This window comes from Pipistrellus kuhlii, unplaced genomic scaffold (assembly GCF_014108245.1).
Source record: "Pipistrellus kuhlii isolate mPipKuh1 unplaced genomic scaffold, mPipKuh1.p scaffold_m20_p_60, whole genome shotgun sequence".
NCBI classification, from domain to species: Eukaryota; Metazoa; Chordata; class Mammalia; order Chiroptera; family Vespertilionidae; genus Pipistrellus; species Pipistrellus kuhlii.
Window position 1 is genome coordinate 978208 of NW_023425563.1, and position 25449 is coordinate 1003656.

A 25449-nucleotide genomic window follows, 5' to 3' on the forward strand; every position below is an offset into this window, starting at 1 on the left:
ATATGATCTATTACATACCTATCTACATATGCACACATCCATACTCACATACACAGATACATACATGTATACACACAACCACAAATATGTGCACACCACAGATACACATGTACACACATATGCCCGCACACATTCCTGGGAAACACTGACCTGACTTTAAGAGAAGGAGAAGGCTGGAGGCTGCCTGACATGAACTGCAGTGGAGTCATTGGAGTCAGAGCCCAGACACACAGGTTTGCACCAGGGTGTTTGCAGGGCGTGTTGGACACTGAAGAGCTGCCTCTGGGTGGGGGTGCGAATGTCCCTGGCCGTGGGGACAGGGCCTCACCTTTGCCTCCCTGCCCCCCACAGCGGCTTCCAAGCTGGCTGCCTGAGCGTGAGCGCTCTGACCGAGCTGGAGGCAGTCTGCTGTGAGCGGAGGAGGCTGCACACTCCTGACAAGGGCCGGAGCTGTCCTCTCTTCAGCGCTCAGCTTCACCACCACCTGGCTTCCACAGCTCAAGGTCTTCCTTTGTTTCTTTCTTTCTTTCTTTCTTTCTTTCTTTGTTAATCCTCATCAGAAGATATTTTTCCATTGGCCTTTTTTTTTCTTTTGAGAGAGTGGAAAGGAGAGGAAGAGACAGAGACAGAAACATCAATGTGAGACACACAATTGGTTGCCTCCTGCATGCACCCCAACCGGGGCCAGATGGAGCCTGCAACTGAAGTACGTGCCCTAGACTGGAATCAAACTGGACCCTTCAGTCCACAGGCTGATACTCCATCCACTGAGCCACACTGGCCAGGGTGGTCTTGCTGTTGTTCACACATCTGGCTCCTGCTCTCACGGCTCACTATAGCCTTCTCAGCTCGCTGCCTCTCGCTGCGCCCACGTCTGTTCCAGACCCTGAGGGGAGACCACAACTGGCCGCTCCTGGCCACGAGGAGCGTCCCCACAGGCCACACATCCATGATGGTCCACTTAGCTGCGGTTCCTGTGTTCTCCCCAGGCCACCGCAGGCCCCTCCCAGTCCTGGCCACTCCGCCTGCCCCCGATGCTCCCGAGTGCCCCTTCCTCGGGGCTTCCGACCCCCCACCACGCAGACATCTCCGCTGAGTCTGTCTTCTTCTTCTCACGTGTCCCCTGGAGATCGCTCGCTACGCTGGCCCAGGTCTGTGCCCATCTCCTCCACCACGTGGAGGCTCCAGCTGAGCCAGCCCTGGTCCTATCTGCTATTCCCTGCATGCCAGGCCATGGCAGGCACACCAATCTGTGACTCCCAAAGAGGAGTCTGTCGCTGTCAGACATCTGTGCTCCTTAGGGACAGCGACTTTCCTCAGCGCTGGCGCTGTCCCCTAGCCCTTGGCTCTACCTGGAGGTTAGGAAGTTGCTCTGATTCTGGTCACTGCCACCCACTGAGGACAATACCCCAATGTGGGTGCTGTTCACCAGTTCCCCAACTAGCACCGGTGACATTTGGGCCCGATGAGTCTTTGTAGTGGGACCATCCTGGGTAGCATTCCTGGCCGCTATCCATGAGACACCATTGACACCCTCCTCCCCACCCTGGGCTTGCCGGAGTGCTGACAAAGTGGCAGCAAAAATGTCTCCAGAACTGCGTAATGCGACAACGAAATAGATCACAAACGAAAGAAATGGAGGACAAAAAGTGTCTGGATATAGAGTTCAAATCTACGCTTATAAGGTTTTTCAAGAATTTCCTAGAAAAGATGGATAAGACCTATGAGGATATGAAAAGAGATCAACTATTGGAATAGAATTAATAAGGAGTCATCAAGAAATGATAAGGGATCAACAAGAAATAAAAATACATTGTCTGAAATAAAAAATATTTTACAGAGTCATAAAAACAGAAGGGAAGATCACAAGAATCAATTCAAAGATTTGGAACATAAAGAGCCAGAAGACACTCCTCCACAGAACCTATTGTAGAAGGCAAGAGAATCCAGAAAATTGAAGATAATGTAAGAAACCTCTGGGACAACTTCAAGCGAACCAACATCAGAATTATAGGGGTCCCAGAAGATGAGAGAGAGCAAGATATGGAAAACATACTGAAAGAAATAGTGACAGAAAACTTCCCCCACCTGGTGAAAGAATTAGACTTACAAGTCCAGGAAGCGCACAGAACTCCAAACAAAAGAAATCCAAAGAGGACCACACCAAGACACATCATAATTAAAATTCCAAGAGCAAAAGACAAAGAGAGAATATTAAAAGAAGCAAGAGCAAAGAAGGTAGTTACCTATAAAGGAACAACTATACGATTGTCAGCTGACTTCTCAACAGAAACCATGCAGGCCAGACGGGAATGGCAAGAAATATTCAAAGTGATGAATAGTAAGAACCTACAGCCAAAGATAATCTATCCAGCAAAGCTATCACTCAGAATCGAAGGTCAGATAAAGAGCTTCACTAATAAAAAAAAAAAGCTAAAGGAGTTCATCAACACCAAACCAGAATTATATGAATTGCTGAAGGGGGTTCTTTCAGAAGAGAAAGTAAACAAAGATAAAAATTATGAACAACAAATACTTAACTATCAACAAGTGAATCTAAAAACCAAGGAAATTAAAAAAAAATCCGATGAACAATAGTAACTGTTGAATATAATAGAATCAGAGCTGTAGTAAATTATATTTACCATCTTATTCTGCGACTACAGGATGTGGTAAGAGTAGCTTTACAGTGGTAAGTACAGAAAACAGTTTATTTTTGTATTATTATTTATTAATGATTGTATTATTTTCCATACGAGCAACTGTAAACCTGCTTTTGCTGCATTCTGCATGTACATTTTCTTCCCTATAAGTCTGCTTCCCACAATTGCTTTCATTTATTCTTCATTTTAATTCAGAATAATTGTTTAAATATACTTTTTAAGTTTTAAAACTTCATTTTGAATATTTCTACAAAAGACCCATTTTCCTTAATATTTGTGTGTGTGTTTTAAATATACCTCTGAGGTTATTGGCATCACAGAACAGCCTTTGAAGTACACTTGTTTTGGCAGCACTTGCTGCACCTCCCACAGCCCATTAGCTACCCAGGAAAGATCTAGGGAGCTTCATAAGGTCAAGCTTAATTATGCTAAGAGGGCTGTGCCCTCTAAGCTGGGACTTGTTTGTGGCTTTGCCAACAGGTCAGTCCGAGGCTTTACCCTATAACTGCTCTCTACAGTTGAGCATTGGAATTGCCTCCTCAAAAATCACTTTAGAGGTTGCTCGGGGCTTATGCGGCCTGAGCGGGGCCAGCGGAGCCGGGATGGATCTGCTGGAGAGTGAGCAGTTCCTGACGGAGCTGACCAGGCTCTTCCAGAAGTGCCGGCTGTCAGGCAGCGTGTTCATCACCCTCAAGAAGTTTGACGGCCAAACTAAACCCATTCCAAGGAAAGGTTCAGTGGAGGGCTTTGCGCCCTCAGACAACAAGTGTCTGTTAAGAGCTACCGATGGGAAAAAGAAGATCAGCACAGTGGTGAGCTCCAAAGAAGTGATAAGTTTCAGATGGTTTATTCAAACCTGTTTAGGGCAAACATGGATGGGCTGAAGAAGAGGGACAAAAGGAGCAAGAGTAAGAAGAACAAAGCAGCACAGCGAAGGCTCCAGACTCCCTGCTTTCACCAACTAACCACCAAAATGCTATTTTTCCTTTGGTTTTTACTTATGGCCACAAAATAGGTTTCTGGTTCCCCTTCATTAAGTGTTTTCATGTGAGGTTATGTTCATTTTGGACGGAAGAAGAATTGTGATGTTTACAGGGTAGTTATAAGAAGCCGGTTTACTTTAGATCTGGCTAATTGGTCTATGTTGCTTACTTGCATATTCCTGGATTTTAGTTAAAGACTCTGCAGGCATCTGTGTGAAGAACAATGCATCATTAAACTTGTCTTTTTATCAAAAAAATAAATAAAATCACTTTAAACCCTGAAAAAGAAAATGCCTCCAGATTTTGTCAAATGTCCCCTGGGGCAACTCGACTGCCTCCCCCTCCCCGCCCTCTCACATGTCAAAGCCTCCGCTCCTCACCGTCTGCCTGCAGAGAGTCCTCATTCTCTCTACAGAACAGGAAGTTGAGCTCGGAGAGGTGAATTCACTTGCTCTAGGTTACACAGCTAGTAGACCAAGGAGCAGGGGGGAACCCATGCATCAGCCTTGCTGGAAGTCTCCAGAATAGCATCTACCTCCCTCCATCCCTGTACACACACGTTCATTGGTTCTCAATGTCTCGCTGCAGGAACTGAGATTGGTCAAGGGCATCCTGATTGTACCAAGTGCAGATGGGAAGTTATCCCTCCCATGCTGAGATCGGCTCTGGCTCTGTGGGCAGAGATGAATGTGTGAGCAGTGGGGCTGGAGCTTGGTGTCTGCTCCGCACCTAGAACCTCCTTCAAGGTTCTGAGTGAGGGGGGAGGGGCGCTGTACATCAACGCCCCCCCGCCCCCCCATCAGTGGGATTCCCCATTCCTCGTTAGTTCTCAGGCAGGTGTTAGCAGCCCCAGACAAGGATAGAGCAAGCTAGGCAGCTAAGGATGCTTGCCATTTCAGGGGCGGACCCTGCATGTGCAGCCTGAGAGAAAGAGCTGCCTCACATTTGCACCTGGGCCTCCCTCAGGTCTGGTTCTGATTCTAAGTCTTGCATTCTTGGCCTTTAAATTCATACTCATCTGAATTGCCCTGTGTAGCCCCTGATATCTCCCCTGCCCCAGTCTTTTCCGGGTATGTTCAGAGAAGGGTATGTAACTCCAAGGCAACCCTTCCAAGGATAAAGACTCATCCTCCAAGAGGCCTTCTCAAGGGAGGCTGAGTCTGCAATGAGTAGTCAAAATCTGGCTAGCCACGTCAATGTAGGTCAACCCAGGCTCACCTAAGTCAACTCAGGCTAATGTAGGCCAACCCAAGTCAACCCAGGCTAACCCTAATCAGCACAGGTCAACCCTAGTCAATTCAGGCCAACCCAAACAAAACCAAGTCAACCTAAACCAACTCAGGTCAATCCAAGCTAACCCAAATGAACTCAGGTCAACTCAAGCTAACTCATGTTAACCCAGGCTAACCCAAGCCAACTCAGGTCAATGTAGTGTGATAGGGCTCAGCAACATTGCCATTGGGTGAATAGACCCTGAGTTCTAATGCCAGAGGGAGCTGAAGGTTGGGACCAATTCAATCCTGTCCGAAGGTCTTTGGAAGTTCATAAAGGGCACATCTTCCCCTAATTGTGCACCACCCTTTAAAGGTCTGACAGAGACCGGCCTTCAGTAGCTGCCAGTCACAGCCCTCGCTCAATTGTATGACAGCAAGTTGTGCCTCAAAATCACTACTCTGCCAGCTACTAGACATGACAGAAACACTGCTTTATCTCAATAATTACAAGACGTCCTGGCCTCTGACAAATAAGTGGGAAGCCTTCCACATGTGGGCAGAGCTGGCATCTGGGTGGCCTTGCCCTCTGCCCTCTTCTGTTCTCCCTAATTTGTGTTTATGCAGAGACGAGGGAGAGCCAGAGACTGCGTCTTACTCCTCCCTTGAGTAATCATGACCGAATATGAGTTCGGGGTGAATTACTCAGGTGTTATATTTTGAGGAATGGGGAAAATGCCTGTGGAGAGAACAGAAATGTGTGTGTTTGTGTGTTTTAAGAAAATGTACATCTCCAATTCTGCTTCCTATAAAGACTATTCTGCAAATCTGGGAGGCGGGAGCCCTGCCTGCCGCGAGCTGGTAGAGAGGGACTTCCCACCTCTCTGAGTGTCATCTGAAAGTGGCAGTGATGGTGAGACCCATACCCACCCTCTGAGCTGTGGGGTGGGTATTTACAAAGTGTACAGGAATGACCCGCATACTGCCAGGTTGGACGGAACAGTTCCCTGCTCCTTCAGCCAGGGACAGGTATGACCAGGGTGCTGTCTGCGAAACAGGTTTGCAAGAACACACAAGACCAAAGAGGGTCCCAAATCTCATGAAAGTCACCAGTGACTGCAGCCAGCACTAGAGCACCATATACTGCCTGCTGAAAGCGCAGGAGTTGGCAATGGGGTGACTTCCTCGTGAGAGGTGGAGACACCAACTTGCCCCATTCTCACCTCTAATAAGCTGGGAGATCTTCCACCAATACTGTGTCTCTGTCTACTCACCAGCAAATAGGGGTGGCTCCTGATTTTACAGCAGCCTCTTTGGTGACCAGACTGGGCCCCAAAACCCTCAAAAGCACCATCATGGAGGGACATGAATTTGTTTCACATCTTCCCTTCCTCCTGACTGATTTACTGGCTAATCACCTGAGCCAGGCAGGAACTTCCTTCCTGTTCAGATAACCCACAGAGTCTGCTCAACCGGCCACCCACACAGCTGTCAGGAACCTCCCTCACTTGCAAACCCACCTCTGGGCTCCGAGCTGAGCTGGCTTCAGGGTCATGTTATTACTGCACCTCCTCCACCTCATATTATTAATTTCATTTATAGCAGAGCCAATAACTCAGACATTGAAGGCAGTTTGTCATGCATACCTGCAAATAGATTGAAAGTCTACTGAAGCATGCTAGGTAAACACAATCCCGTGTTTGCTTGTCTCCTGGACATGGGCCAAGTTCTTTAGATTTAATATATATATATATATATATATATATATATATATATATATATATATTGACATCAGAGGAAGGGAGAGGGATAAAGAGATAGAAACATCAATGATGAGAGAGAAACATTGATTGATTGCCTCCTGCACACCCCACACTGGGAATCGTGCTCGAAACCCAAGCATGTGTTCAGACCAGAAATCATAGGTTGATTCTCAACCACTGAGCCACACCAGCTGGGCTCGGCCATATTTTTGATAATGCGTATGAATTTGTGCCTCAGAGGCAACCTCACACCCGCACCCCTGGAATTCCGTTTGGTTCCATTTTCCTGCTCCGCCCACGTGTCGAAGGTGAAATGTGGCCACCAGCACTCTCGTTTGGATTTGTGCGCTCTGGCTCCTGCGGGTTCCTGCGGTGACCTGCGCAGGGAGCACTTTACTGGTACACTCTGCACAGGAGAGCAAAGGGACAGGGCTCCCCTGGGAAAGTTCAGGGACAGAGGCCCACCCTGCACGCGACCCCCAGGTGGGCTGGAGTCTGAGGGTCCGTGGTGCAGCCAGTTGGAATAACTTAAGTGGTTCTGCCAGAGGTGCAAGCTGCTCGCTTAGAGCAAACCTTTTATTTTCCTTTAAGGCTGCATCTGAAGACAGTAATCTGGAAAGCCTGCCTGTGCACTCACAGATGATACTGTCAGGTAAGGGCACTGCGGGAAGTCCACAGCAGGCCTGTCTCATGGATGCCTGTGCTGTCTGCCTTCCCAGCATCCACCCAGCCTTCCGCTAACAAACAGGCCCACAGTGTTCACCAGGGGTCCTTCTGCATCAGAGGCTCAGGTTGAGGGACTCCACCCTGGCCTCCAGCGTGGTCATGTGACCCAGAGCTGACCAATCAGAGCACTGAATCACCCTGGACCAGTGATAGTTACAATCACCTGGAGACCAGGCTGGTCCCGGGAGGCTCAGCTCAGCATTTTGCAGAGACTATTGAGTCGGTCAGTTCTCCTGCTGCTGGGGTCACTGGAAAGGTAGGGTCCAAAGGGCAGTGGCTAGTGGCCATCTTGCTACTAGAAAGAGACAGCCTCGTTCCGAATGAAGCTAAGATTTGCAGCATGTGCAGCACAGAGGGGACAAAGCCCAGAAGTCAAGAAAAATCTTTTGAGCACCTGGATCAGCCATACCTGAAGCCAACATATATCTTTGCTCTTGGGTCACCTGAGTCAAAATATATTCTTTTTAAAAAAAAAAAAACATAAGCCAGTATGAGTGGGGACTCACTCTCTTCTGACTGAAAAAAAAAAAAAAAATTCCCCTGATAATACAACTGAGAACTCCAATACCAAGAGTAAGGGTCTCCCTAACCTCCCGGCAGGCAATCGTTAAGCTTTCCTCGCAACCCTGGGTGTCCGAGTCTGTGTTGGTGGCAGTCTGGATTCTTTGGGAGCTATCCTTTTTAAAAATCAACCCATCAAGTTTTCTGAGGGCAAAAGGATCTGACTGTGTGCAGGAAATGGGTCATTTTAAAATGAAAGGGGAACATTTTTCTTCTTTGCGACTGTGTGTTATCCACTCCTCCCAGCACTTTCAGCCCCCCACCCACCCCTTCCCAACTCATGTTCCGGCCCTGGAGGCAATAGCCTGCAGATGCCTTTCTCCCCAGCTGGGCCAGCCCCTGCCCTTGGGTTCAGGGAACAAGGCAGATGACTGAGCCCTGTGCCCAGCTGGCGGCCACTGACCCCTCTCCCCACTGTTCTGAGTAACACATGTGAATACACTTGACTCGAGTTGAACTATCAATTTTACTATTTTACGGTGGCATTTTGAACACAGCAGGAAACTCTATGTGATTGAATAAGTGCAATTATGTGGAAGGCTACGCTAGCACGCACCCCTGGATGTGGCAGGGCTGCCACAGAATTGCATAGCCCGGGTGACCTGTGCCCTTTGCTCCAGACCTCAGGAAAGCAGCCGCGGCTCAGACAGCATGGGGGGTTCTGACCACAGTGAAAAACTCAGCCTGGGTGGAGGCCTGCGTCTCGCTTGGACTAGGGGCATTCCTCAGTTCAGTGGCACTGAAGAAAAAGCCCGAGAGCAGTGGTCTGGTCAAACCCAGGACTGGGCTTTTTTTTTTTTTTTTTAATTAGTTTTTATTGTTCATATTATTACAAATGTTCCTTTTTTCCCCCCACCATTGCTCTCCTCCACCTCTGCCCTTTCCCCACTCCCCATTGTCCTCATCCATAGGTGCACAGTTTATGTTCAGTCTCTTCCCACATCCCCCTCTCCCCTTTTCCCCAAGAATCGTCAGTTCACTCCCCTTCCATACCTCTGATTCTATTATATTCAACAGTTACTATTGTTCATCAGATTTTTTTTTAATTTCCTTGGTTTTTAGATTCATTTGTTGATAATTAAGTATTTGTTGTTCATAATTTTTATCTTTATTTACTTTCTCTTCTGAAAGAACCCCCTTCAACAATTCATATAATTCTGGTTTGGTGTTGATGAACTCCTTTAGCTTTTTTTTTTTTTTTATTAGTGAAGCTCTTTATCTGACCTTCGATTCTGAGTGATAGCTTTGCTGGGTAGATTATCTTTGGCTGTAGGTTCTTACTATTCATCACCTTGAATATTTCTTGCCATTCCCTTCTGTCCTGCATGGTTTCTGTTGAGAAGTCAGCTGACAATCGTATAGGTGCTCCTTTGCTCTTGCTTCTTTTAATATTCTCTCTTTGTCTTTTGCCCTTGGAATTTTAAGTATGATGTGTCTTGGTGTGGTCCTCTTTGGATTTCTTTTGTTTGGAGTTCTGTGCGCTTCCTGGACTTGTAAGTCTAATTCTTTCACCAGGTGGGGGAAGTTTTCTGTCACTATTTCTTTCAGTATGTTTTCCATATCTTGCTCTCTCTCATCTTCTGGGACCCCCATAATTCTGATGTTGGTTCGCTTGAAGTTGTCCCAGAGGTTTCTTACAATTATCTTCAATTTTCTGGATTCTCTTGCCTTCTACAGTAGTTTCTGTGGAGGAGTGTCTTCTGGCTCTTTATGTTCCAAATCTTTGACTTGATTCTTGCGATCTTCCCTTCTGTTTTTAGGACTCTGTAAAATATTTTTTATTTCAGACAATGTATTCTTTATTTCTTGTTGATCCCTTATCATTTCTTGATGACTCCTTATTAATTCTAGTTGATCTCTTTTCATATCCTCATAGGTCGTACCCATCTTTTCTAGGAAATTCTTGAAAAACCTTATAAGCGTAGATTTGAACTCTATATCCAGACGCTTTTTGTCCTCCATTTCTTTCGTTTGTGATCTATTTTGCTGTCACATTTCGCAGTTACAGATGGGACGGGGTTTCAGGGTGGAGCCTGCAGCTTTGGCTTCCGTCAGCCCCGCCCTAGGCGGCTCCTGTGTCTCAGGGTCCTTCAGTACTCTGTTGCAAGTGCTTCTTAGAGAAAGGTGCCCTCGATTTTCGCCTGCTGCCAAACAGTCTATGCTCTCCCCCAATGAGCCCGGTATTGGGGTTCAGTTCAGTTGGAAGTGGAGTTGGAGGTGGCGTTCAGAGCAGTCTGGAGCCCCAGTCTCCTTCCCGTCAGGGAGATCCCACGGCACAGCCGACCTCCCTTCTCTGCACGCAGTGTGCGCGCCTCCAAGACCTCCTTTCACGGCTCCCCGGGGTTCCGCCTTACAGCCCGGCTCCCTGTGGCTGAGCCTGAGTCCCCGGGGTCCGGCCTAGAACTGGGGTCCAGAGCAGTTGGGGGCCCAGCACAGTCGGAGTTTTATCTCCTTTCCGCTAGGGAACGCCCGCCAGGCACTCCGCCTCCCTCCTCTCCGGCTCTGTCCTCTCTGCGCGCTGCGTCTCTGTACCTTGGGCTTTCCCAGCTCCTCCGCTCCTCCTTCTGGTTTTCTCCTTGCTTCTCGCTGTAGAATTTCCAGTCAGTTGACTTTCCTGTAGTTCTGGTCAATGTCCGTTTTATATTTTAGTTGTATTTTATTGAAATTGTTGTGTGCGGCTGCAGCTAGGTGTTCACCTGGGCTCAGCCATCTTGGATCTCCTGGGCTTTTGATTTTATATAAATACAGTTAAAACGCATTGCCTGCCCTCCATGCAAACACCATGCTTTTAGTAACTTTTTTGCAAAAAACTGTTGCTGTGGTTTCAAAAGACACAGGGCCAGTGTCTCCTGCTCCTGGGGAGGAGGCCCCTCTCACAATCCCCCTGGTGTCCAGGTTCTCTGCTCTCAGCTGGGTTCCCCGAACACAGGGCCTCGGACAGTGACGTGGGTGCGGTCTGTATAAAGATGATCTGAGCCCTAAGTGGTTTGGCTCAGTGGACAGAGCGTCGGTCTGCATACTCAAGGGTCTCAGGTTCGATTCCAGTCAAGAGCATGTACCTTGGTTGTGGGCACATACCCAGTAGGGAGTGTGCAGGAGGCAGCTGATTGATGTTTCTAACTCTCTATTTCTCTCCCTTCCTCTCTGTAAAAAATCAATAAAATATATATATTTAAAAAAGAAAAAGATGGCCAAAACCGGTTTGGCTCAGTGGTAGAGCGTCGGTCTGTGGACTGAAAGATCCCGGGTTCAATTCCAGTCAGGGGTATGTACATTGGTTGCGGGCACATCCCCGGTAGGGGGTGTGCAAGAGGCAGCTGGTCAATGTTTCTCTCTCCTTGACGTTTCTAGCTCTCTATCTCTCTTCCTTTCTCTCTGTAAAAATCAATAAAATTTCTTTTAAAAGAAGAAGAAGAAGAAGAAGAAGAAGAAGAAGAAGAAGAAGAAGAAGAAGAAGAAGAAAAAAGAAGATGATGATCTGAAGTGACTTCTGTGTGTTGATTTATTATCCTCAATTTACAGAAGTCCTTTGTGAAGTCTAAGAGGTTTGTTTTATGGAGTAGAGGGCTTCCTAGAAATCAGAACATGTCCTTTATAAACAGATCATTTATCCCACCTCTCCATTTGGATGCCTCTACCTCTTTTTCCTGCCCGATTGCTCTGGCCGGGATTCCCAGTACTGTGATAAGTAGAAGTGGTGAGAGTGGGCAGCCTCGCCTTGTTCCGATCTTACAGGAGAAGCTTCTAGACTTTCACCAGTGAGCAAGCTGTTCTGATGGTCTATTCTGTAATCTATGGCCTTTATTATGCTGACATTGTGTCTTTCTCTTGTGTGTTTGTTGAGAGGTTTTATAATGAAAAGATCTTCAATTGTATAAAAACATGTTTTCCACATCCACTGAAACAATCATATGAATTATTTAAAAAATTCTCACCCAAGGATTTTTTTTATTGATTCCAGAGAGGGAGGAAGAGGAGGAAGAGGAGGCGGAGGCGGAGGTGGAGGAGAGAGAAAAAGAGAGAGAGAAGTACCAATGTGAGAAAGAAACATCAACCGGCTGCCTCTTGTGAATGCCCTGGCGGGGATAGAACCACAACCTAGGTAGGTGCCCTGACCAGGAATCAAACCTGAAACCTTTCGATGCACAGGGCCAATCATGTGATTTTTATCCTTCCTGCTGATACTGCGGTGAATTACACAGACCGATTAGGGTTAGGGGTTAGGGTTAGGGGTTAGGGTTAGGGTTGGGGGTAGGGTTAGGGTTAGGGTTAGGGTTAGGGGTTAGGGTTAGGGTTAGGGTTAGGGTTAGGGTTAGGGTAGGTTAGGGGGTTAGGTTAAGGGGTTAGGGTATAGGGTTAGGGGTTAGGGTTAGGGTTAGGGTTGGGTTAGGGTTTTTTTTAAGGGTTAGGGTTAGGGTTCGGGTTAGGGTTAGGGTTCGGGTTCGGTTTAGGGTTAGGGTTAGGGTTAGGGTTAGGGGTTAGGGTTAGGGTTAGGGTTAGGGTTAGGGTTAGGGTTAGGGTTCGGGTTAGGGTTAGGGTTAGGGGTTAGGTTAGGGTTAGGGTCTACTGGAGCATCCTTGGGTTAAGGTTAGGGTTAGGGTTAGGGTTAGGCTTAGGGGTTAGGGTTAGGTTAGGTTTAGGGTTAGGGTTAGGGTCTGCTGGAGCATCCTTGGGTTGGGGTTATGGGTTAGGGTTAGGTTAGGGTTAGGTTAGGGTTAGGGTTAGGGTTAGGGTTAGGGGTTATGGTTAGGGTTAGGGTAGGGTTAGGGTTAGGGTTAGGGTCTGCTGGAGCATCCTTGCATCCCAGGGAGTAATCCCACTGGGTTGTGGTATGCGATCCTGCTAATGTGCATTCGTGCTCATTGTCCCAGTCTTTTCTCGGGGATGTTGGCTTCAGTGTTCATTAAGGATACTGCCCATGGTATGGAGAAAGCTTTTGTTTGTGGTGCCTTTCCTGATTTTGGGATCAGGGAAATGCTGACCTGTTCGGAAGTGTTCTATTCTCTTCAGTTTTTGGAAGAGTTTGAAGATTGGAATTCATTCTTTAAATGTTTGGTAGAATCACCAATGAAACCACCTGGCACTGGGCTTTTCTTGTTTGGGAGTTTTATTACTGACATAATCTTAATTATTGGTCTGTTCATCGTTTCTATTTCTTCCTGTCTCTTTCTTGATAGATTGTATGTTTCTAGGAATTCACCCATTTCTTCTAGGTTGTCCAGTTTGTTGGTATAATATCATTCATAGTAATCTCTTATGAACTTTATTTCTATGGAATCAATTGCAATGTCTCCCTCTTCATTTCTGATTTAATTTGTTTCAGTCATCTCTCCTTTTTTCTTATGTTTTTCTTAGTCTAGCTAAAGTTTTATCAATTTTATTTGTCTCTCCAAAAACCAACTCTTAGTTTTGTTGATTTTTCTATTTTTTAATCCTTTATTTTACTTTTTTCTTCACTATTCTTTATTCTCTCCTTTCTGATAATGTTGGTTTTGGTCTGCTCTATTTTTTTCTAGCTCTAGAGGTGTTTATTTGAGATCCTCTCTTTTTAATGTGGGCGTTTATAGCTATGAATTTCCCTCTAAGTATTGCTTTTGCTGCACCTCAAGTTCTGTTGTTTGTGTTTTATTCTCACTTGTCTCAAGGCATTCTCTAAGATCCTTTTGATTTCTTCTTTGACCCACTGGTTGTTCAAGAATGTGTTTTCAAGTTTCTACATATTTGTGAATATTTCTGTGTTCTTTCAACTGTGATTGGAAAAGATACTTGATATGATATCAATCATCTTAAGTTTGTTAAGACAATTTTTGTGACTCAATATGTGATCTGTGTTGAAGGATTTTCCTTGTTTGCTGGAAAGACTGACACACACTCTCTCCTCTCTTTGCTGACTGGTGGAAGTAACTAGATGGGGGCCAGGTCAGCCGCTACCCTGCGGAAAACACCCCTCCTCCACCCGCCAGCAGGCAGCTGCCAGGCCAGCGTGCTCCGGCCCAGGCAGTGAGCACAGGTTCCTTCCTACACCTGAGCATTTCTGGCGGCGTAAGCAGGCGATCAGACACCTGGAGGGCCTGAGTCCACCCACCTCTCAAGCCAGCCAGGTCACCCATAACTCAGTGTTTTAAACACTCACCTCACCCTGGCTAATTTGGCTCAGTGGCTAGAGCATCAGCCCAAGGACTGAAAGGTCCCAGGTTCGATTCTGGTCAAGAGCACATACCTGGGTTGCAGGCTTGATCCCTGGCCCCAATCAGGGTGCATGTAGGAGGCAATCAATCAGTATGTCTCTCTCACATCAATGTCCTTCCCTCCCACCCTCCTTCCCTCCCATCCTCTCTAAAAATCAATGGGAAAAGTCCTCGGGTGATGATTAACAAGAAACAAAAAAATACAACATCCACCTCTGGTCCTGCAAAACAGGGATTTAGCTGGCCTAGCTGCCCATTCTTTGTTCTGAGGGGCATGGCAGGAGCTCGCTCTGCTGGGGCCTGGCCAGGCCAGGCTGGGAGTCCTGGAGGCTTCGCTCAGGGGGCACAGGGCAAGGACAGCCATAGCCCTGCCCGGCCTCTCCTGCGCAGCAGCCTCCTGTGCCCGCCTCCTTCCAGGCAGCACAGGACCAGAGCGCATGCTCCCAGAAGCCCCATGGGAGCTGCACAGCGTCCTCCTGGTCTCCTGGGACTCCAAGGTCAGCCTGGCCAAGCTCATCAGGAGGACAGCCCGGACCCAGTGGGAAGGCCCCTCCGCCTCCAAAGGGAAGATGGGCAAAGAGCCCCCTCCCCCCTCTGCAGAGTGCCCCTTCCAGGTCTTGTTTCCTCCTGGCAGAGGGCAGGAGGGTGCTGCTGCAGAGGGGCTCGAGAATAAAACGGGGTCGCACATTTAAACACGGTGACCCCTGAATGGGGCCCAGGGAAGGGCTTGTCTCTTCCTGCTCCATCGGAAGCACAAGCTCCTGACAGCCATGCTGCCTCTCCCGACGTTCTCAGGGCCTCCTAACACCATCTCTCTGGTGAGAAGTGGCTCCCGGTTGGACGGCTGTGGGTGGCTGAGGGCGGCCGGGGACTCCAGGAAGACCATCTAAGAGCAATGTGTAGCGTTGAGACTGTGCCTTCCCAGCAATCGCCGCTCAGCAGAAGTCACAATCGGCGCTGAAGCCCAAGCAGAGGAGACTGTCTGTGCATCAGAGGGCTCGTCCCGCCAGTTCCCGTCTGAGGTACCGAAGTGGGAGTGAGGGCCACTTTGTAAGTCTGCATCTCCATCTCAGAAGACAATGGTGTCGCCTGGCCAGTGTGCTCAGTGGTTGAGCATCGACCTATGAAACAAGAGGCCACAGTTCTGTTCCCTGTTGGGGCACATGCCCAGGTGGCAGGCTCCATCCCCCCAGGAGGCATGCAGGAGGCAGACTATCAGTGATGTTTCTCTCTCATCAATGTTTCTCTTTCTCTCTCCCTCTCACTGCCTCTTTCTCTAAAGATCAATAAAAATGTATTTTCAAAAAGAAGACAATGGTGTCACAGCAAGCTGGAGGGCAGCTGGCTCACCCCGGGGGAGGGTCACTTGCCATGGAGGTGACAGGATGGGAGGGAGCTGTCCTGAGCCGCACCTCCAGGCTACCCCACCCCAAGTTCAGAGGCTGGGTTGGTAACCCCACCACCGATGAGGGGGGAGGCATGTGGTCTGCAGGGGGACCCTAGGACCAGTAAGTCAGGAAAGCACCATTGGCTCACCTGCCCTCACGTCGGGGAAGGTGGGAAGAAATCGCCACTATTAAAGCCCAGGGTACTGAAGCAGACAGTGCGTGGACCAATAACTGGTACAGCCAGCCAGGGGAGTGTTATTCGGGGATAAAAAGACACGGGGGCTAATGCCTGTGGCCAAGTGAAAGAGCCAATCTGAACAGGCTAGTACTGTGTGATTGTGAACTCAGAACCTTCCAGAAAAGGCAAAGGCATTGAGGCAGGAAAAGGCCGGTGGTGCAGGAGCTGGGGTGCAGAGCGGGACGGACGGTGGGCACAGGGACTCCTGGACAGCGGGGCTCTCTATGGCACTGCCACGGTGGGCCGAGCAGACCCCCGAGTAGCTGTGGGCTCTGGTTCCTAACACTGCGCCTCCATCGAGTGCAACGAGTGGCGCCCTGGCCACTGTGTTCGTGATGGGGAGGCGGAGCGCGTGCCGGCCGGAGGAGTAGGCATGCTCTCCATCCTTCCCACTCTGTCATAGACAGTTCATTCATGTCAAATGGGAGCTGAACCACCAGGGTGTCCGCTAGAGATGCGGAGACTTGGGGGGAAAGCTGAGGGCAGCCTGAGCCATGGTGGCGCCACAGCTGAGGCCCTGAAATGCAAGCGCCGTGGGGAGACGAGGACACTTGTTCCAATGAGAGCGAGGGCATTTCTCACCGGTGAACGGCGCGGATGCTGAGCAAACACATGGGTAACAGGATGGACAGAGACCAGCCGTGGGAGCACCAGGCACTGTGCTAAGCACATGGGGCTGTGTTCAGGCCAGACTTCCCTCTGGACTAGGGTTGTCGAACTCAATCAGAGAAGGGCCAAAATCTAAAATCCAGCCTAAATCGCGGGCCGAATGGTTTACTGAACAGTCATAAACTGTCATTGTGATGGAAACGCAGCGGAGTGCAGTGATGACAGCACGGTGCGGGCCACATTGCAAGGCCTGGCGGGACGGATTTGGCCCGCGGGCCTTGTGTTTGACACATGGGCTCTGGACTGTGAGCTCCATGGGGGCAGGGCCGGCGGCTCCTGTCCCAGCTGCATCCCTGGAACAGAGGAGCACGTGAGCATTGTCGTTCTGGATGAAGCAACAATCAGAGGGCCCAGCAGGGACCCGAGAAGCGGGCCTGCCTGGGCATAACCTCCCTGACCCGGCAGCCTCACCCGTGAGCACACTCCGCCCGGCGTGCCCAGCGCAGACTGCTGGTGGTCAGACAGGCCTTCCTCATCTGCGGAAGGAGGTGCCCACCCGTGGTCCTGGGGACACCCTGAGGGGCTGTAACAGCCAAGCTCCGGTCAGCCCCAGCCCCCACTCTGCCTCCGGGCGGGAGGCTCCCACAGACGCCTCCTGTGTGATGGCTGTGGAGTGAGGCCCCTGCTGGCGGACCCCTGGGTAGTCAGCAGGCAAATGGAGGGGTTGCTCCTTTAGGACGGGCGTGTCTCTGGCCACCACACATGGCCGAGTGCTCTGCACTGTGTTCTGGGCTGACGATCAGCATGAACCCTGAAGTTCAAGAACAAACCAGGTTAAATAGGACTGGACGGCATCCAAGCAGGGAGGCCTCCTGGGGACAGAGCTGAGGCTGGCAGGAAGCCTCGTAGTCCCCGCAGGAGCCATAACTTGTCAAGTCCACTTCCACCTTCTTCCCGGCTCCCTGGCCCCTCGTTCTTTATGGCCGCTCTCCGTTTACTCAGCTTCTCAGCTTCTCCCCGTTGTCTCCCTCCCTCCAAATCTAATATTATCTGCTCCGCTGTTTGATGGGCTTCCTCTCCGCAGACATTTGTTCTATCCTCCTCCTCAGACATTTGTTCTATCATCCTCCTCCCCACCCACCCTCTGCCTCCAGAGCCTCGGACCCCCTGGCCGGCTCTCCTGCTGCCCCGGGCTGTGCAGGAGGCAGGTGAGCTTGGCGAGCAGGCCCTCCAGCCCCCGGGCCAGCCCCCTCGGTGGTGAAGGCACTGCCTCCCTGTGCTGCCTGCCGTCTCTCTGCCTATCTGTCTCTCTGTGTCTCTATGTCTGTGTCTGTGTCTGTGTCTGTGTCTCTGTCTTTGTGTCTCTGTATCTTGCTTTTTCCTCTAAGAGGATGCTCATCTGCTCTGTGTCCTTGGTACCGTGAACATCTTTATTTGCCACAGAAGTTCTTTTATTCCAGGAATATACCTTTTGCGTTCTTTACTCCCTGCATTCTTTACAAAACAGCTTTTGTTTAACATTGAGAAACGGGGAAAACAAATCAACATCCAGTGAAAAGGCAGGGGAGCGCAGGTTGAGGGGAGCTCTCGATTTGCTTCCAAAGAGGAACCCCTCCCCAGACCCACCTCACAGCTGGGGGGAGGAGAGAAGTCCTACCCGCGAGCGGACCAGTGAACGGCTGTGGTCCAATCATGCCAAGGTCAATAGTCTGCAGGTGCCGAGGGGACGCAGCACTTGAGGCTCCCCGCCAGCTGCGGTTTCTAGTCTCCCTGAGAAACCGGGCACCCTTCTCCCGGCTCTCCCCCCAGGCCCAGGGCGGCAGCTCCTCTTGCAGGTGCTGGGCGGGGCAGCTGGGGGCCCTGAGGGCAGCGTCTCAGTGTCTGCCCAGTGCTGCCTCCCAGGCTCCACCCAGGACCCGGGGTCAGTGGATACAGGGCAGGGCCCATGAAGCAGCATTGTCCCAGGCTCCCGGGAGCTGTCTGTTCCCTGTGGCACAGGCCAGTGGTCCCTAACACTGTCTGCATGAGCACCAGCCCCAGACCTGGTGAAGGCCAGGGCCCACTCCCCGGGGCTCCAGGTCAGCAGGTCTCTGGGGAGCCTGGCATCTGTGTTTTAGGGGCCTCTCAAGGGTTCTGAAGCAGGTGACCCCAGGACTCAGGTGAGGACACGGGTCAGTAGCACGCAGACTCCCACAGCGTGGCCGGCGGTTGCTTCTGCATTTTGACAAGCTCCTGGGAGCGCATGCTGCTGGTCTGGGCCCTCCAGGAGGCCAGGCTACAGACCTCCTCTGTAAGCCACTGCCTGGGGTTTGCGATCACACTTCCCTCCTCTCTGACAGCCTCCTCCCGGCCTTTACCAAGCAAATCTGAGAAGCCGGTGCTCTCTGCTGGGCTCCCCTCGGTCACTGCAGCGTTTCGGGCTCCTGTTGTTGAGATGCCAGCTCCCGCACATGATCTGCTGTGTACGCGGCTCTCTCCACCACGGCACTGGGAAACGCTCCCTGCCAGGGCCTGGGGCCTGGGCTAGGAGGCCCACACAGCAGGGCAGCCAGCCGCCTTTCCGCCGGGCCTTCCGCACGGCCTCTGTGATGGGGATGATAGTGGTGCCCACGTGCGGAGTGCGGGAACTGTGCGTTAATACACACAGCGCTGCACCTGGGCCTGGTTGTGAAGGGATGTCCATGCCCTTCCTGGACGTCACAGAGCCCTTCATCCAACCAAAATGCTCAGACACCAGCGGCAGGAGACGGGGTTCAACACGGGCCCCACCCAGCACCTCTTTCTTTTTCTTTTTTTCAAGTTGGCACACCTGTTTGCCCAGGGCTGCGGAGCAAGTGCTGGGCCCGAACTGCATCACCCTGGGGCCTCTGAAGAGGTGATGTAGGACCCTGAGTAAGTGAGAGATGCGAGCACAAGGCTCAGAATAGACCTCCCTGTGGGATCCAGGAAGCATGCACCATGGATCCTCCCTAAGGTGCAGGACCCTGTGTGAGTCTGATGCACAGCCAGCCCTGTTCAGGGAAACCTGTTTCCTCCCACCACACACAGAGAACGGAGCAGGACAAGGCAGGCGTGGTGCGCTGTTTACTAGTCACAGTTGCAGGGTGAGGAACTACACCTGCCTCCCCCCTCAGGGACAGACCTTACCCTGCCTTCTTTCATTTCCTAAAACCTGATTTCCTGAAGATGAGCACACGCCTGCCTAACCAGAGGCCTCCTGCTCAGGTGCTGGTCTGGGGATGCAGGAGGGGGAAGTCGGGTCCTCCCCTCCCCTCCCCTCCCCTCCCCTCCCCTTCCTTCCTTTCCTTTCCTTTCTTTTCCTTTCCTTTCCTTTCCTGGGGTTTCTAATTTCTTTCTTGGCTTCTCAGGCCTAGTACTGCTGCTGGTGCACCAATAGGATTTGGTCCCTCCCCAAGGCCTTGGCCAGCAGGCCCAGACTTGCACTGTCCAGAGGCCTTGGAACCCAGCCTAGGTACTCTCTTTGGCTGATGCGGGTGCATGGCCGGGAGGGCGGCCTGGGCCTGGGAGTCAGTGAGAAGAACCTGAAGCACTAAGGTCTGAATGGCGAGCCCAGCCCAACATGCCCCCCCTCGCACCCGCAGGAAGCTGGACTAAAGCAGCAGGGGCTCCCCATCCAGAAGGGGTGCCCAGGTTTGGGGGCGGGGACTTCTTCCATCCTCATGGCCCCAAATCCCCACCCCCCACCCTCCACCCCCATCCCCACGTACTTTTACTTGTAAACGTTGTGTCCAAAGCCCCTTCGGCCAACACGGGCTCCAGATACCCGCACCCTTGCCCAGCGCTGGCAGAGGCGGGGCGGGAGGGGGGTGCGGGCGCGGCGCGGGGGGCGCGGCGCCTTTAAGGCCGCGTCAGGCTGGAGCGCGGGGCCGGGCGGCGGGCGGGGCCTCGCGGCGGCGGCTGCACCTGCAGTTGGGAGCGCGGAGCAGAGGCGCGGCGGCTGGGAGGCCGGCGGACTCACCGCCCGGGGGAGCGCCGCGGGCTGGAGGCGTGGAGCCCGCGGAGCACGGCGGCGGGGGGCGAGCGTGGGGCTCCGGCACCGGCTCCGGGAGACGGCGCCGGGGCGGCGCGGCAGGGAAGATGCCCGCGGTCCGCGGCGTGCTGGTCCTGCTGCTCTGGCTCTCCGGCGCGCTCCGGGTGAGTTCCGCCGCCCGCCTGGCCGCTCGGAGCCGGGGCGGAGCGGGGCCGCCCCGGGGCCAGCGGAGCGCGCGTACGCCCGAGGCTCCCCGGTTCCACGGCCGCCGCGCGCCCCTCTGCAGAGCCGGCTCCGCGCCCCGCTAAGCGCCTGCGGTGGAGGAACGCGGAGCCCGGGCAGCGGGAGCGGAGGCGTGGCCGGTGCGGGGTGCGGGCGGCTGGCTGGTTGGGGTGGGGACAGGGGAGCTCTACCCGAAGGGGACCACGGAGCACCCCTCGGCTGCCCTCGGTCCGCGGTGCTGCACCAGCTCGGTCCGCCCGCGCCAGGCAGGCTGGCGGCTGGCGGAGCCGCGCGCCCTCCATCGCCGCCCGGGAGCCTGATGCCTCCGGAGTTGGCGAGACCGCCGGGCAGGGCTGGGGGCGCGGAGACCTGACCGCAGCAGCCAGGAATCAGGGTGCCGGGGACACCCGGTTTGGCCACCCTTGCCCGGGTTAGGCGCCTCCTGGGTCCTCCGGGTGCCAGCCAGGACCTGCGCTGCGGGTGGCGGCGATGGGGACCCGGGACACCCTCGCGGCCGAGACCCCGCGGCGTGGGTGGAGCTGGCGGGCCCTGGCCGCTCGGAGCGGGGCCAGGGAGCCAGGCGGCCGGCGGCCGCGGAGCGAGGGGGTCCCGGAGCGTGGTCCGGCGCCGCCTTGGTTCCTCCGGCCCCGCTTGGCGCCTGCGGGGGGCAGGGCCAGGGTGGGGGGAGCAGCGGGCTGCATGGAAGCGCCCCTGTGGGAGGCGCAGGGGACGCGGGAGTGGCAGGAACCCCCTCTCGTGGCCGTTCGGCCTCGCTGCTCCTCCCGGGCAGAGCAGCGCAACCTCAGAAATAAACCAGCTCCGGCCGGGCGCCCCGAGGCTGAGGGTGCGGGTGCCTCCGCACTCGCCAGGCGGCTCCAAACTTTCCCGGGCCAGTGCGCCTCCCAGGCCCGGCTCCTGGAGCTTCGAGCTGGGAGACCTGCCGGGGCGCCCCGCTTTCCCGAGGAAGGACCCCCGCCCTCCCTCCCGGCGTGTTCCTGGGTGAGGGGCGCCGGCGCCAGCCCGCGGTGGATGCCTGGAGCGGGATGAGGGCGGCGTCTGGGCCAGGGGCGGCGGCGGCCCCGGGGGGCCAGACCCACACAGCTGGCGGCTGAGGCATGTTCTGCTCCGCAGCCCTGGAAAGCATGGCTGCGGTGCGGGCTGCGCCCCGGCTGCAGGAGCTGGCTGGCTGCAGGAGCTGGCTGGCTGCAGGAGCTGGCTGGCTGCAGGCGGTGGCTGGCGGTGGCCGCGGACTGGCTTCCCTCTGGCGCTGGGACCTGACCGCAGCGGTTTCTCCCTCCTGTTTCTCCCTCCATCGCCAGTCTGTGGCTGAACTGTAGCTCCCCTCCCAGGCCTGGAGGGGCCATCCCACCTGCCTCTGCTCCCTGTCCGGCTCCAGACCCCTCCCACGGGGCAGGAGAGCAGGGGGCTCTGAGAACAGTTAGGACTGCTCTCCCTGCGGGGCTGGAGATGGGGGCCCTGGAGGTGGACAGGGTCCAGGGAAGTAGAGGACACCAGGCGGAGAGGACACCAGCCTCCTGGCAGCTCCCTCTGAGCCAGCTCTGGGGACCACCTTCCTGGTTCTGCCCCCTCACTTCCCCGGTGGCTGCAGAAAGGAGACAAGCCTGCAGGTCAGCTCAGCGGGCATTGGCCTGAAGGTGAAGTGGCTGGCCTCCCTCCTCTCCGTGGTCATTGGCTAACTCCTGGCTCCAGGGCCTGATGCCTCTGGACACTCCGCACACTTGCATCCCTGTCGTGTGCCGGTGAGGCCCGGACAGGTGCCCCTCCCCCTGCCGACTGCCCTGGTCTGTTTGGAGCGGAGTTACCAGGCCTGGGGGAGCTGAGACCTTGCACCACAGGCCCTGGGGTTGTTTGGTTAGAGTTCTGAGGACTGACCTTTGCTCTAACCTCTCTCCCTCTCAGGCCCACAGTGGGGGTCTTACAGCCAGGGAGACCTGCAAGGCTGGATTCTCCGAAGCAGATTACACGGCATTGATCTCCCAGAATATTCTGGAAGGAGAGGAGCTCCTCAAAGGTAGGGTGGGCGTGGGGGCGAGGAGGAATTGCTCATCTTTCTCTGGATTGGGCAAGTTTGTGATGTAAAAGGCCAGGCTGATCTGGCTCTGAGCTGTGCTCTTTGCAAAACGCTGGTTGTGAGGTCAGTGAGGTGTGGCTGGGGCCCCCTGAGAGGCATTTGCATCGCAGGGGAATGGTTAGCAGTCCTGTCGGATCACTGGGAATGGTTAGCAGCCCTGTCAGTTTTGAGTGAGGCGAATCATTTCCTGGACCACAAATTAGAAATCAGAAGTAGCATCACCCAGGTAATATGCAGAGAAACTTTCCTACAAGTTTACTTATGTATGAGATTTTGGATTCTTAAATCATCCCTGCTTTGAGACACATGGCAAAGCAGATGATGATGTTGGAAATGTGGTAAATAAGCCCACAGACTTTGTGCTCGCCAGCATGGCATTCATTTTCCTGACTGTCCTACCGACAACACCTCAAAGCGCAGGCAGAGGGAGCACCGTGGATGTCCGTCTGGTTCCTGCGGGATTCGGTCCCACGGGATGGCAAGTCACAGACGGCTTCAGAACACAAAGGACAGTGGGTCCTGTGCCTGTCCATCTGTTGGCCTTTGAGGACAAGCGTGTTACTCTGGGGAGGGGAAATGGCCTGCTCTCCCTTCCCGGAGGTGCATCTTGGCTATGCGTCTTCCCTCCAGGCCTCAGTTTGCCAGAAAGCACAGCCTTTAGCGGGTTTAAAAGGGGCGGAGGGAGTGAGCGTCAGAGAGCTCGTCCAGGCTCAGTTTACCAGTCAGACCAAACAGTGCCCGCTCCGTGGCGTGGGTGGCTAGGATCTTCCCTGGTGGCTGGCAGCCTCTGTGAGCGGGGCTGAGACTTCAGAGCTTCCCCTGGGGACAGAGCTTGTGCGCTTGCAGGTTCCTGTTATGAGTCGGGATTTTCATTTTACACCTTTTTGTTGCCTTCTGAGTTGACTGTTCAGCAAGGGTGCGATGCTCTTGGCTCTGTCATTGATGAAAAAAAAAAAAGGTACACACCTCTGGGCGGTGGCCTGGAAGGGGTGGGCATGTGTGGTCAGCGTTTCTTATGGCACCTACATGGAGAAGACTAAAGAGCTGGAAAGGTCAGCCGTCCTGTAGGCTGTGGCTCCCTGGGCACCGGCGCCTGGGGAGGAGGCCAGACGCTCTCGCTCTGCGAAGAAGCAGGTGCCGCCTCTGCACGTCCCACAGCGGCCGCCTCCGCCGCCCCGGTGTGGGCTGCCCGGGGTGGGATGCAGGAGTGTCAGTGCGACTGAGGGTCTAGAAACACTGCCTCTGCTGTAGTGATGACCCGGGCTGCCTCTGTGGGGAGAAGGGCGGATTCTCGTCCTTCTATGAGAAATGTGGCGTTTCATGCACATCCCTCCTCCCTGTGCTGGGGGCTGGGAAGCCTTGATCGCTGGCTGCTAGTTGGCCTGTCCTGTGCAGACAGATGGTTTGCACCTAGGGCGGGACGAAGAGCCCCTCCTTATAGGTGGACCTGGGCCGGCTTCTGAGACTCACTTTCTAAGCCCGTACTTACACCTGAGAGGCCCAGCCCAAGCCAGGGTATGGAGAGAGGGTCCCGAGCCTTGGGTTCCTGCACCTCCCTCCCTGGGGCCAGAGTCCCATCACTCTCCCTGCCCCTCGGGGTGTAACAGCCCCTCACCGCTCTCTTCCTCTGGCTCTTCGGAGGGTGAAGGTCCCCAGGTTCAGAGAGAGGTGGTAAATCTTAGAAGCCATTTTACACCTGAAGGCGAAAGCTGACATACACTTAAACCAGGCAGATAAAGTTCTCCATATACGTAGGAAATTTTGCACATGACAAGACCACAGTATGCACATGTGAAAAGTAAATATGAGGCATGATATTTCTGTGGTTCTGGTAGGAATCAAGTTGAGCAGGTGATGACTACTTAAATGAGTTATCCAGTGAAGAGGCTTAGCATCGACTTGGCAGGCGAAGCGTCACTGACGGAGCATTTTAATGCGTGCCATCCGCCACCGGAGACTGCTGGGTGGCCCTTCCCGTCCCTCGAGCTGGCCACCAGCAGCCCCAGCGCCAGGTCCAGGGGAGCGATTTGCTGCACAGTAATTAGCTTGTTTATGATAAATGGATGGGAGAAATGTCATGGCATTTTGTTTTATGTCTAAATGAAAAGCATTTGCATTCTAAAAATTTCCTGCTAATTGGGCTTAAAATGGTTGCCCATAGGATGGCAGATACTGTGGCATCGCAGACCTTTGAACGCGGGCCCGCCACATTGGGCAGCACTTGGTGTTGGTTTAGCTGCGCCTCACAGTGTTCCTTGGTCCCCTCGGCGCCCCTGCCCTTTCTGAGAGCTGCCGACATGCTCGCACGGCAGCTCTGTTTTGGGGATGCTTCCCTCGTGGCCAAGGTCCGGGCATGGTAATGTCTAACTGGGCTGGCTAAGCCATCTCCGCCGGCTGGAGTGGATCTGGTCTCTAAGCCTCGTCCGGGCAGTGGTGAGCCGGTGTCGGTTCCCTGCCTTGTTAATAATTAACCGCCAGCCGCCGAGCCTGTGCGGAGCCGTGACCTCATGCACAGAGGGCTGGGAACACAGGCCAGCTTCTCTGAAACCCCCAAGGATGGGCAGTGCCAGGCGGCGTGTGGGGATGCAGGCCTGGTGGGTCAGGCCCCTGGCCCCGGAGGAGAGGCTGACAGGTGAGCAGAAGCGGTCTGCCGGGCACGGAGGGCGGGGTCTGAGGAAGCGGGTCCAGGGCGTCGCTGCAGAAAGGCAAGCTGTGTCTGACCCTTCGTTCCGGGAGGTTCCTCAGAAAGCCTCTCCCCGCCCAGCCGGCCAGCACTGCCGCGCACTGCCCGCCCGCTGGCCCCCTCAGGGGATG

At 53.4% G+C, this 25449-nt stretch overlaps 1 protein-coding gene and 1 pseudogene across 1 annotated transcript in view; both read left to right on the forward strand.

The window, feature by feature from the left end:
• The first annotated feature begins 3214 nt into the window (after positions 1-3214).
• Positions 3215-3909, forward strand: LOC118708661 (annotated as a pseudogene).
• A 16322-nt stretch (positions 3910-20231) lies between these two features.
• CDH4 (cadherin 4) overlaps positions 20232-25449 on the forward strand; it is a 281683-nt gene continuing 276465 nt past the window's right edge. Inside the window, exons 1-2 of the mRNA XM_036420047.2 lie at positions 20232-20485; positions 22464-22575. Coding sequence (XP_036275940.1) covers positions 20429-20485; positions 22464-22575 — 169 coding nt within the window. The 5' untranslated portion in view covers positions 20232-20428. The remainder of the gene's footprint in view (positions 20486-22463; positions 22576-25449) is intronic.